This window comes from Gavialis gangeticus, unplaced genomic scaffold (genome assembly GCF_001723915.1).
Source record: "Gavialis gangeticus isolate Ggan-Ray unplaced genomic scaffold, GavGan_comp1, whole genome shotgun sequence".
Taxonomy (NCBI): domain Eukaryota; kingdom Metazoa; phylum Chordata; order Crocodylia; family Gavialidae; genus Gavialis; species Gavialis gangeticus.
This window is the reverse complement of record NW_017728998.1, coordinates 9,531,094-9,542,822: the sequence shown is the minus strand read 5'-3', so window position 1 is coordinate 9,542,822 and position 11,729 is coordinate 9,531,094. Positions and strand designations below refer to the sequence as shown.

The 11,729-nt window shown below is 39.7% G+C and overlaps 1 protein-coding gene across 4 annotated transcripts in view; it reads left to right on the top strand.

Annotated features, from left to right (window-relative positions):
* The first annotated feature begins 6 nt into the window (after nt 1-6).
* Nucleotides 7-11,729, top strand: part of CMIP (c-Maf inducing protein) — a 196,979-nt gene continuing 185,256 nt past the window's right edge. For all 4 annotated transcript variants that reach the window (XM_019505484.1, XM_019505482.1, XM_019505481.1 and 1 more), the window contains exon 1: nt 7-258. In XM_019505484.1, the coding sequence (XP_019361029.1) occupies nt 34-258 (225 nt within the window). In that variant the 5' untranslated portion in view covers nt 7-33. The remainder of the gene's footprint in view (nt 259-11,729) is intronic.

The following is an 11,729-nucleotide window of genomic DNA, read 5'->3' as shown; positions in this document are numbered from 1 at the left end:
CAGATCGAGGAGAGCAAGCCGCTGCTGGGGGAGATGTCGGCGGTGGACGGGCAGCGGCTGGGGGGCGCGGCGCCGTGCCGCCGGGCGCTGCTGCACTGCCACGGCATGCGCTACAAGCTGCTGCAGGAGGGCGACATCCAGGTGTGCGTCATCCGCCACCCGCGCACCTTCCTCAGCAAGATCCTCACCGCCAAGTTCCTCCGGCGCTGGGAGCCGCACCACCTGGCCCTGGCCGATGCCGGCCTCGCCTCGGCCACGGTAAGCGCCGCCAGGCGGGAGAGCAGGTGTGCGCACACGCGCCTCGTGCATATATGCACGCGCCAGGGGCGCGCGCGGATGCACATGCATGCGCGTGCACCCGCCGATGCATGTGCGCACGTGTGCACACGGGGGTGTACGCGTGCAGACATGCACACACGTGCGCATGCATGCGCCTGAACATGCATACATAGGCATGCACATACATGTAGGCATGCGTACGTGCACATAAACTCATGCACACACAGGCATGCACACATCTGCACATACACGGACTTGTGTGCGCACACGTATGCAGGCATGCACACGTGCACATGCGTGCCTGCACACACGTGTTGCACACATGTGCACATCCATGTGCCTGCACACACACAACACACGCGTTGCACACGTGCGCCTGCTCACACTTTGGTTAATTTACAAGGTGCAACTCTGCCCAGCCTTTTAGGTTTTGTGGCTATCTACCAGCCTATATGGAAACCAGCGCTGCTATTTGTCCAGGTTTTTTTTTTGTTAGTCATGGGCCATTTTGGCGATTGTTGGAAAATATATTCAGAAACTTAGAAAAAGCCTCCAGGTCTCTGGCACCAGGCTGGGCCATGCCTAGATTAGACTTTTTTTTTTTTAATGGTAGTCTGAATGCTTACATGTATGTAATATGTAGCTGGTTTTGTATACTGATTTCAGAAGCTTTCTGAAAGGGTTGAAATTTCACTTGATTGAGAGAGATTCAGCCACAGGTCTACCTTAATCTCTATTTAAATCCCATCAGCGGTTGCCTACATTCATAATTTGCTCTATGATAATATGGGGGGGAGCCTTTACTGAAGCATTTGTTTTGTTGAATTAAAACAAGTGCATACAATTATCGATAGGAAATAAAAATGCTCCTGGTTTATTTTTTCCAATTTCTTTAATCATGGGGGGGGGACTGTATCCTGGGGCAGGGAGGGGGACTGTGTGTGTGTCTCTGTGGATGGCTGGGCACACCTGAGGGGGTGGGTGTGTGTGTGTGTGTGTGTGTGTGTGTGTGTGTGTGTGTGTACTAAAATCTTGGTCTGGGATTTTGTTCTCTAATGGTACATAGTTTTTTTTTCTTTCCTCTTTGTTTTAAAACTCCTTTGTAACTTTACAGCATTTTAAAAACAAATCTGGTTTTTACTCTTACCATGATATTTTGATGTTTTCGGGGAAAATGAGTGTCATGACATTTGGAGAGAAAACAGCTTGTTTCTGAAACTCAAATTTGCAAATGACAATTGACGTGTTGGCAAAGTTCACACTGGGGAGGACACAGGTTGCTTTTAATTTTGAAACCAGATTCTTTCAGCAGAGACTGTGAATATATTGCTTTGTTCTAGGCCTCAGTTTGGGTGCTGAGTGTGGTGGTTGCGTATCTTGTTCAGACCTTGGCAATGTGATCACAAATGTTGCCTCTCTCTTTGAGGGTGGTGCAGGACAGTCAGTTGTAAGTAAGCAAATTCATGATGTAAAAAGGCACGTATATGATGTACACAATGCACATCAGTATTCGTATCTAGTAAAAATGTCATATGTACAATATCACTTGTATACACGGGTCTTACTGTACACTGGAATCAGATGGCACTTGGTATAGCAGTATGGAGCAATGACATTGAGCAGTTTTACATATATTTACAACCATATAGAACTTTATTGACTCTGGCATTTTACTGGTGTATGAATTACTTATTTTCTCAATGGGACATTGAGAGATTAGGGCAAGTTCATTGGCTTCACTTTGGTTTCCCCAAAAGAAATTCAGACCATGAGACTGGACTAGCTTTTATACAGTTTTCCATCAGTGGTACATTTAGATGGGCAAAATTAGGCTAGTGCTGTGTCTGAAGGTAGATTTCCCATAATTTGTTATGGAAGTAGAACAGATGTGTGTGTCAGTACAAACGTCTCTTCTACACTGTATTTTGCCAGAAAAAGTATCCAAAGAAGATTCATGTGCAGGAAATACAGACTTCAGCCAGAGTATCTGCCTAAGTGCTTGATGTGGTTCTTTTTCATGTCTAATGAGCTGCCACCACGATGGTTGTCTTCTGTTCCACTGGGCTGTCTCCAAACAGCATTAGTAACTCTTCACATGGCACTCCTGTAAGAGGAGCAGGGGGCAGTGAAGAAGTAGGGGAAGAAAAAAGTGCAATACTGGTATTGGTAAGGAGATGCTTGCTTATGTTTTTAATGTATGAAAAGAATACAGATACACCAGAGAGTCACTTCTGTTTGTACAATAAAGGTCAAACTCTGCTTTCTGGCAAGGTTTAGACCCTTTATCAGACAACAAGCTAGTAGTTTTTAAAATAATTTCCAGTTTGCTGTATGGTAGTGCTCTAATTATTGTGCAGTCTGCTCTCATTTCTGTGTCTGTGGGATGCATAAGTAACAGAAAGAGACTAAAGCCGTCGGTGCACCAGTGTCTCATGTTGCCGGTCTCATTGTTATCCATGTGAGCTCCATTTTGTTGAGCAGTAGGTTATTTTTTTCCTTTGTGCTTGGTCTTGCACCTGTAATTATCATTTATGAGTGCTAGATCATCAAGTGAATACAGTGTATTTAGAACTATGCGCTGCTTGCCTGATGCGTGCAGGTACTGTCTCTGATTTAAAAAAGGACTACACAGGGGAGGTAGCGGAGCAGAATATTGCCCAAATTCACTTACTTGTTGCTTAAATATTTGGCTGTTGTTCTGCCAGGGTTTAGAGAGAGATTTTTATTTTTTATATTTGGTTTTTAAGGGGTCAGAAACATGCAAATCAAACTGGTTTCAAAAGTGTTTAGAAATGAAAAACAGATCGACTTGGGTGCTAAAAACTGGGTATCCCAATCCCTGCATAGATAGTGAAATAGAAGTTGCTCAAATCTTCAGTTTCTGTGGAAGGTGAGTTAAGTGGACCCTCTGATAATGAGGCTGCTTTTAGAGGTGGAGCATTTCACATTCACGGTCCTTTTCAAACATTAACTAATGAATCCTTGTGTCATTCCTGTGCAAATCCTGTAGCATGACAAGTTTTACAGCATTCTCTATAACAGGGGTAAAACTGAACAGGGAAATAACTTCACTTCCTTTGCACTTGAAACAGCAAAAATTGGAGGGACAGCCGTAATATTAATCACAGACTTGGTGGGCCTGCAGATAAATGTTATGGATGTATCTGTTAATTCTACACATTTGCTGTCATCTTTGTTGTCACCTGCAACATGGATGTGAATAAAAGGCCACTCATTTGTTAACTGACCCAGAACAGGTGTTGAGATTATTTTGTTTTTGGATTATCCAGCTGTTGTTTTTACCTCTTCCCAATATTCTTCCATACATAAATGTGAGTAAGAACCCAGAGCTAATTGTTTTGTTAAGAAAGGTGACTGCTTCCACTGTTTAATTAGAAAACCATAATTTTTGCATCTGAGACACAGCTTGCTTTAATAATGACAAGCTAAAAAGTTGTTAAAAATCACATCTGCTACAAAAACTGCATAGCACATTTTTTAACACTGGAAAGAGTGACAGTTTCAATCAAAATAACCCTGCATAAAGGAAAATAGGAATGGCTTTGTGTGTCATTTTATGCTGAATTGTTAACAGAGGTACTCAACTGAAGAAATGGAAACATGTTTTCTTCTACTGCATGGAACCTTCTACTGTAGGTGTTCGGAGTTTGTCTTTTCTGTACTTCATTTCCATTGTTGTTTGCTTCATTTTTCTTGTTTTGTTTTAGATCATTTGCTTGAATCATAGCATAATTTCAGGAGTGCATGCGCATCCTGTCTCGGCTGTCCTAGCTGCTGCCATGCAAGGTTGTTTTGGTGTTAATGAATACAGATTTGTAGCCATTTTTCCCCCAGTTCTTTCAATGCCAAGTGTCACAATAGGACATGATGGTATTTTCAAACTTCATTTGTCAGATAACAGCTTGCTTAGGGATGAATCTGATTCCCTCCCCATGGGGAGAATGATATTTGTTTTATAAACATGGATCAAACTTTAAATGTGGGGGCATTTACTAATGGTCTTTTTTATTTTGAAATGGGGTCAGTCTGCGTAATTTAAATGGTTTATTTATTAGTGGCAATACTTGTAAAAAAATAAAGATGAGAGATGATAAAATTGAAGAAAATATTCATGTTCTGATTTGTTAGGGGAAGGAACTTTATTATTTTTAGCACAAATGTAAAAATGAAATTTCCAGTACCTTTCCAGGGGCAGCCTTAACTGGACTCGTTTTTCTTATCTTTTCTCTTCTCCAGTTGTGTCCCTGTTTCTTCCTTTTTTATTCTGTTTCTGATTCTGGTTTGAGTATGTTCTAACAGAGCTGGCACCTAGTGCAGAAGGTTTGAAATCATGTGAGCACAAGTGGAAAATATGAACAAAAGAAGAGGGTAAAATAAACAGATCATGGGTGATCCCTGTAGGAAGATAAGGCATAATTGCCACCATGAAGTTACTTCCTATTATTCTTCAAGAAAGTGGCGTGGGGGGTGTGTGTGGATTTTTGCACACATTTAATTTTTAGTTTCACTTTTGCTGTCTGATTGGGGCTGGTTTTGTTCCATTATGACCGTTCATAACTAGGAATAATCCTGAAGACAACCTGGAGCTCTTTGTATCGCTTTTACGTGCAAGAATTACTATGGAGGCAGTACTTGGCTAGCGAAGCATCTGTGAAGACAAGGATTGAAAACAAATCCTACATATACTTGAGGAACTGGTGAATTTCATCTATGTCTTTTGCCTAGGTGCATGATAAGGCACAACTAAGATTTAAATGAAGTAGATATTGGTGAATCTCCTTAAAATTTGGGCAGAGGAAGCAGAGATTGGGTTTCTTTTCAGTATTGGAAAATGCAACTATTGTGTTGCAAGATTTATTTAAATATTTTGTTCTGTTTTTTTTTGTCTTAAGTTTTTAAGTACAATTTTTTTTTATTTGCTTCAGATCGGGATCCCGTTAGGTTTTTTAATTTTTTTTTTTTTTTTTTTTTTTAAAAAGCCTGCTGTTTAAAATCAACTTTCCCTTGGAAAAACATGTAGATCAAAGGGGAGCTATTATGCAAAATGTAAAGATTTCATAACACCCTTAAAAATAGAACAAAATAGAGGATTTTTGAAACTCAAACATTAGCAGTTCTCTGGTTTCTAACTAAAATAATAGTAAAAAAAAGTTTCCTAAATGAGAATCTATTTTTGACATAAACAGTCTGTGCAATCAACCAATGTTGACTCCTTTTCATCTACCAGTAGTAGTTGGTCACCTGATACCCACGAGACTCTCTGAACATGAGAAAACAATGCTGGATTTGGCCCTAGATTAGTCCAGGCATACCATATAGAGGGACTTACTACAAAGAAACCAAATAATTTCTTACTGCAACTTACTGCTCTTCTTTGGTTACACACCAATACATAGGTTCCATGTGTATCTATGGTTGTATGTTTTATCTGTCATGTATCATGCAAAAGCCCTTTGTTATCCATCATGATAACTTTATGAAGCGCACTAACAATTATTTAACTATGGAATTTGTGTATAACCCTTGGTAACGTTTAAGTCTGCAAATTGTGCCCCAAATGTTACATTTTTGCTATCCTGTTCAAGTTGTAGCTCTGTATTTCAGCTAGAATTAAAACGTGTACGTGCTAACCCCCTTCACCCTCCAGCCCCTCTGCTTCTGGCTGTTCTGTAAATGACTTGATAAATAAGCCAGTTTTATTCTGTAAGAACTACTTCACAGTTAGGGTGGCTAGGATCTGGAACCAACTTCCAAGGGAAGTGGTGCTGGCTCCTACCCTGGGGGGTCTTTAAGAAGAGGCTTGATGCCTACCTGGCTGGAATCATTTGAGCCCAGTTTTCTCTCCTGCCCAGGCAGGGGGTTGGACTTGAAGAACTACAAGGTCCCTTCCAACCCGACTTCTACGATTCTATGATATGATTCTATGATTACTGTTTAAGCCCATCACTGCATTTACAGAAATGTCAATTTTAGGGGGGTTTTTTGTTGTTGTTTTTTTTTAAGTGCTTCACTCTTATTATGCATTATTTTGGTCAAAAAGCCTGATGTATCCAAGCAATGTTGTAAATTCCTATTCTTTTGGTAAAATGAAGACACCAGCAGGGTAAAAATCCATGTAATACATTTTTCTGTTTGTGTTGTGCGTGAGACATGCTGTAAATTCCATTTTGTTTGATCCGCCTTACTTGACATTGGAAGGAAGATGCAGTGTTGGTCACCACATGATGACAGGACCCGTGAGGAATCCTCAAGTTGCCTCGTATTCTGTAAAAACCCGATTCTAGGGCATGCTGGGAATTGAAGTAATTTGTCAGCATCTCTCAGGATCAAGCCCTTGAGGAATTAAGAGATCATCATAATCTTTCTTTAGGAACATTGTAGCTAGTGGTGGAAAAAGCCTATTAGATCATCTACCGCAAGCTATGGCCTCTTGGTAGAGTATATATTAAAAAGGTATTATTGGGTAAAAGGCTAGCCTGGAAGAGTGAGCCATAGTGTTGGCATGACGATCTTCATGGGTTTACAGGCTGGAAGAGTGAGAAGACACACAGGCTGAAATCTTGGCCCTACTAATGTCTTTAGCAAAAGGTCAGTTGATTTTGCTGAGCCCAGACTTGCACTTACTTTTAGTGGAAGAAAAGGTACCCAATTGAATAAAACTGGGAGAGATTCTGGAAACCTCATATTTAACAGTTAAGTTCATCTACATTTAAGCTGTTTGTTGTTATGGAATCTTCAAATATGAGGTGAGGGTGCTATGAGGCAGTCATAAGCAAACCTCAGTTAGGACTATAGAAAGATTCAAATCTTACTTGGGGTAATAAGTTAGAAAGATGTACCATAACTGTTTTAAGTAATTGGACCCCTTAAGGATAATTAGACCTCTGTAGAATAAACATAATGGTTGAGAAACCAGACTGTGGCTTGTTTGTTAATGTTGGAGCGTTACCAGTTACGTCAGTTCTGTCCTGTGGATGTGCGTGATTATCTGTATAGCTCTGTAGTGTATAATTCTATATACATTTACACATTTGTATATCTCTAGATGAGTGGTATGTAAACACACACACACATGTTATATGCCTAGAACATGTGTGCGCACTCTCACTCACAATACTCTTCAGGATTTGCCTTTTTGACACAAGACTTCAGAGTGTAGATAGCAAGAAGGGAGGAACAGAATCCATTTTAAAAGAACAGTTTGTACCTGAACACTTCTTGACCAGTAAAACTTTAACTCTAGCCTGGAAAGAATGGCATGAAAACATGAACCCTAAAGCCTCAAAAACCTGATGTCAAATAAAAAAGGCTCCAGTTTTATTAGCTTCAGAAATCATGAGCGTTTAGAATCAATCTTCAGGGTTTTTTGAGACCTGACTCGTGACTCATACATAGTAGAGATTCTTGCTGCCACAGTGCCTTGACTATTTTGCTGCCTTGAGTATTTTGTGTTCAGCATGGGTGTACAGCTTGCAGGACACTTCCCAGGAATTGGGGAGCTGCAGTAAGTGATAATGGACCACACACAGCCTGGCTCAGATTGAAGGCCAGGTTGCTCCATAATCTTCTTTTGGGTTGCAGACCTGGGAAGGAAGACCAAGAAACCCCTGCCCCAGGGTTAATTAAGTCCTGAGATTTTTTTTTGTTAGTGCTCCACCCAAAAAACTAAGAATTTGGGGGCACAGAAAGCAAGATGGATGAGCAATATCCCCCAGGGAGCCTTGTGTTTTTACTGTATGATTGGGGACGAGGTGGGGAGGGGAGGTGGCAGGGAAAGCAGAGCAAAGACATGAAATTTTGCACCAGCATTTGATTTGGTGAAATGGGATATGGGCTCTTCTTGAATGACTCTGGGTCATCCTGTTCATTGAGAATGACTGGAAAGGTCCTTGCCAGCAGCCGCCTCCTTACCCTTCTTTTTTCAGCCCCTTTTTGTTTTGCGCTCTCTTTGTTCTACCTTGCATTTTTAGAAAGGTGCGCTGCTAGTTTAAAATACACACTTGTGTGTGCCCTTGCATGCTTGCATAAAAATCTAGCCTGCATCTTTGCTGCTCTGTCTAATGAACACCAGCAGTGTGGGTCTCAGAGCTGTTCCCAAGCTTCTCGCAGCATAGGAAGGTGGTGTAGTCTGCTCCATTCTGTGCATGCAGGCTTCTTGTCTTGTTAAGCTGGGGTCAGCGGGGTGAGGCAATGGCCCTGCTTCCTTTTTGTGGGATCCATCATCACATTGAGGCCCAGTTGCAGTGTGCATGCAAATTGAAGGCTTGCTGGATTCTCTCCTTGTGGACTTGCACTAGTCCCAAGTAAATACCTCATTTACTTTTCCTTATTAATGCTTTCTGCTTATCAATCAGCTTGGACAGTGAATCTAGCTGAGGAAGAAGGGTGTTTGTACCCGAAAGTTTGCAAAGAATTTTTCCAACTGTTTTAGTTGGTCTAATAAAAGGTATCGGTTTTATCCAAAGAATCTTGTCTGCCTCTAACCCAGTAAGATTTTTGTTTTGTACCATCCCCTAGAACTCTTATTTTGCCAGGTTTTTTTTAGTGTTATCAGTGATCACAAGTGTTGCAGTATTTTAAAGCCCTAGGTGCTGGAATCACAAGATTGCATGTAACCGTTTTTCCATTAAAATACATAGCAGGGAGTAGTTTCTAGTCCTCATGAGTATGGAGAAAAGCTGGAAAATATGGGAGGCTCAAACTGGCAGGCATGTGAAAAAAGAACCCAGTGTTAATTATTATAGCTTGAAACTTGTGACGTTTAATCCAATCTTGTGACTTTTTTGGGACCAGATGCAGGTTTCTTGAACATTTGGGGCTGACGGTATGGGATTCTGCTGCTTAGTTTTCTAGCACTTGAGGGAAGGTTGAAAGTCCTAAAAATAAAACAAAATTGTATTTCTTTTGCAATGTTAAAAGCAAAACTTGAGACGGTTTTACCAACCCTAATACACCCAGAAACAATGTTTACAAAGGTGTCACAGATGACTCGGTAAACACTGCCTGAAGAAAAATGAGATTAATAAGCTCCACTAATGATTGTATTGTAGAATACAGGAGTTTTTATTTTTCTCACACTTCAGTGGAATCAAAACTTGCAGAAAGACTACTTGATGTAAGAATTATTCTTCGTTCTGTAGCTGTAGAAGTGAAGTCAGTTGTACGTGCCCATAAAGAATGTGAGTGTGCTTGTGAGAATTTGACCTATGCATTTTGTGCGGTAGGTTTTCCAAACTTCAGCAGACAGTCTCATTTGTAAAAACATTTTTAATTTGGATTTAGTTACTTTTAATTGTACACACACACCAGATAACTGAATGTGCAAATAGACTCTTGGTTCATTATTTTTCTTGCCCAATTTTTTGACCAGTGTGATTTCAAAAAGTGTTTTTTAAATCAAATGGAACAGATTAATATCAACACCAAAGCAGGATGTTATTCATATGGTAGTCTTTCCTTTCTTCTACCCTTCATTTTGTTTTAGAATGTAAGACTTTGGGGTCAGGAGGTGTGTGCGCGGGGTACAGGGTGGATACAAATCAACAATTTTTTTTAAATAAAAAATCAGAATATTTTAAGTAGATTTTTTGTATATAATCATATTTAATTGTTTAAGATGCTTTTAAAAATAAAACTATATAAAGACGGTTTTAATTTAAGAAATGTTAAAGCTCAAAGATATCGTCATGTAATGGGGATTATAACTTCTAATTATATACTATTTGAGACAATATATTCATGTAACCTTTTTAGAAGAGTTTTATAAATAGGTCACAACAGGCCATGGACTGTTTTAGGGGCCCAATTTTATGGGGTTCCAGGAGGCTCCTCTATAGATTAGTGAAGAGTAAACTTAACCACTCTACCCAATGGGACTCAGTACTCAGTCCAGAAGATCCATTAAGCTCTGAGTACCGAGCTTGTCTTTCTCTTCCAGCCTATGAATAAACAGGAAGAGGAAGGTGAAGACTGAGTTTGCTGCATAACCCACTATTTTAAGTTTCTTGTGGCTGCAGTAATCTATTTAATTTTTGTAAAAAAAAAAAAAAACAACCCCCCCACCTTTTACATTTATAACTAAAATAGTTAAAAATTCAAAAATGCGTATGCTTGTTTTGTTAAAATAATTATATATGTTTGTTGAAGAAAAATATCCAAAATACATAAGCTTGTTGTTTTAGTTAAATAAAACAGTTTAAATGGCTGTTGTTTTTGGTGGTGATTGTTGTTGTCCACCTAATACAGCATGGCAGAAATAGCCATGTAGTGGACAGTTCACCTCCCAATGACCTCACAAGTATCTACTTGGTTTGGTAAATAAAATAGGTTTGGTAAATAGGTTTGGTAAATAAAAAATAGGTTTGGTAAATAAAATAACCAAATCATAATTCAGTTTTCTGATGTAGCTGCAAAATTAATCTGAAAAAATATCAAAATAAATCACTGCTTTAAAATGCATAGTGTGTACTTTCTAAAAATGAAACCTACATCTATTTCTGAGTTGAGTAATATGTATTAAGGTTATATCAAACAACAAGAATGTACTTTTTGTAGAAAACACTGATTTAAGTCAAGGCTTCCTGACCAGTGATTTAAATCATGTTTTAAATCTATTTGCTTTTAAATCAAATCCACCCTGGTGTGGTATCTTGTGCAGTGATTCTCCTTGTACCACTGGGGCTTGCGTGTGCCATTGCGATACAGTTAGACTATTTTGTCTCACCAGACCATCCTACATCTCTGCAAGCACCTGAATCAAGGCTAAATTTATAAATCACTTTGAACCGCCTCTGTATGAAACTGTCTATTTATACTAAGATGTGACAGCTTTTTAATGGGTTATTTCTGCAATACGCTGAATGGAATTGAGTGTTGTTTAATTAATACAAGATATATGTTTTCTGTAAAATGTAGGAATAACAGCTTCTCCTTGGCTTTCTGTAAACACACAAACATTATTTTGGTTGTTTCTTATAAAGGAAAGAGCCTGGTGAAAATGTTTTTTGGTAATGCATAATTATTCTACATTGTGCTTCAAATAGACACAGAAGGAAAAATCTTGCCTTCTAACATCGTGGTTGTCTGAAGATCTGAGAGGGGCTTGTACATCTAGAAAGTATTGATAAGCCCTCTTTATAGATCAGTTTTTAGGTGCCTAACTTGGGATTCCAGCAGCCTCGTTTTCAGAAGAGCTGTATGCATGCACGGTTCCAGTTGGATGCATCTCAAGTTGGACACCAGCATCAGTAGACTGTTTTGATAATATTGGCAAAAGTGCCTTGGCAGAAGGTTCACGGTAAATCAGTGGGAGCTCTGGGGCAGAATCCAGGCTTCCTTGCTCACAGGGCTTTGGTCTGTCCACTAGCTGAGATGGCTGCTTCTGACTCTGACAGTTAATACTCCTCACGGCCGTTGTAAGTCTCATTTAC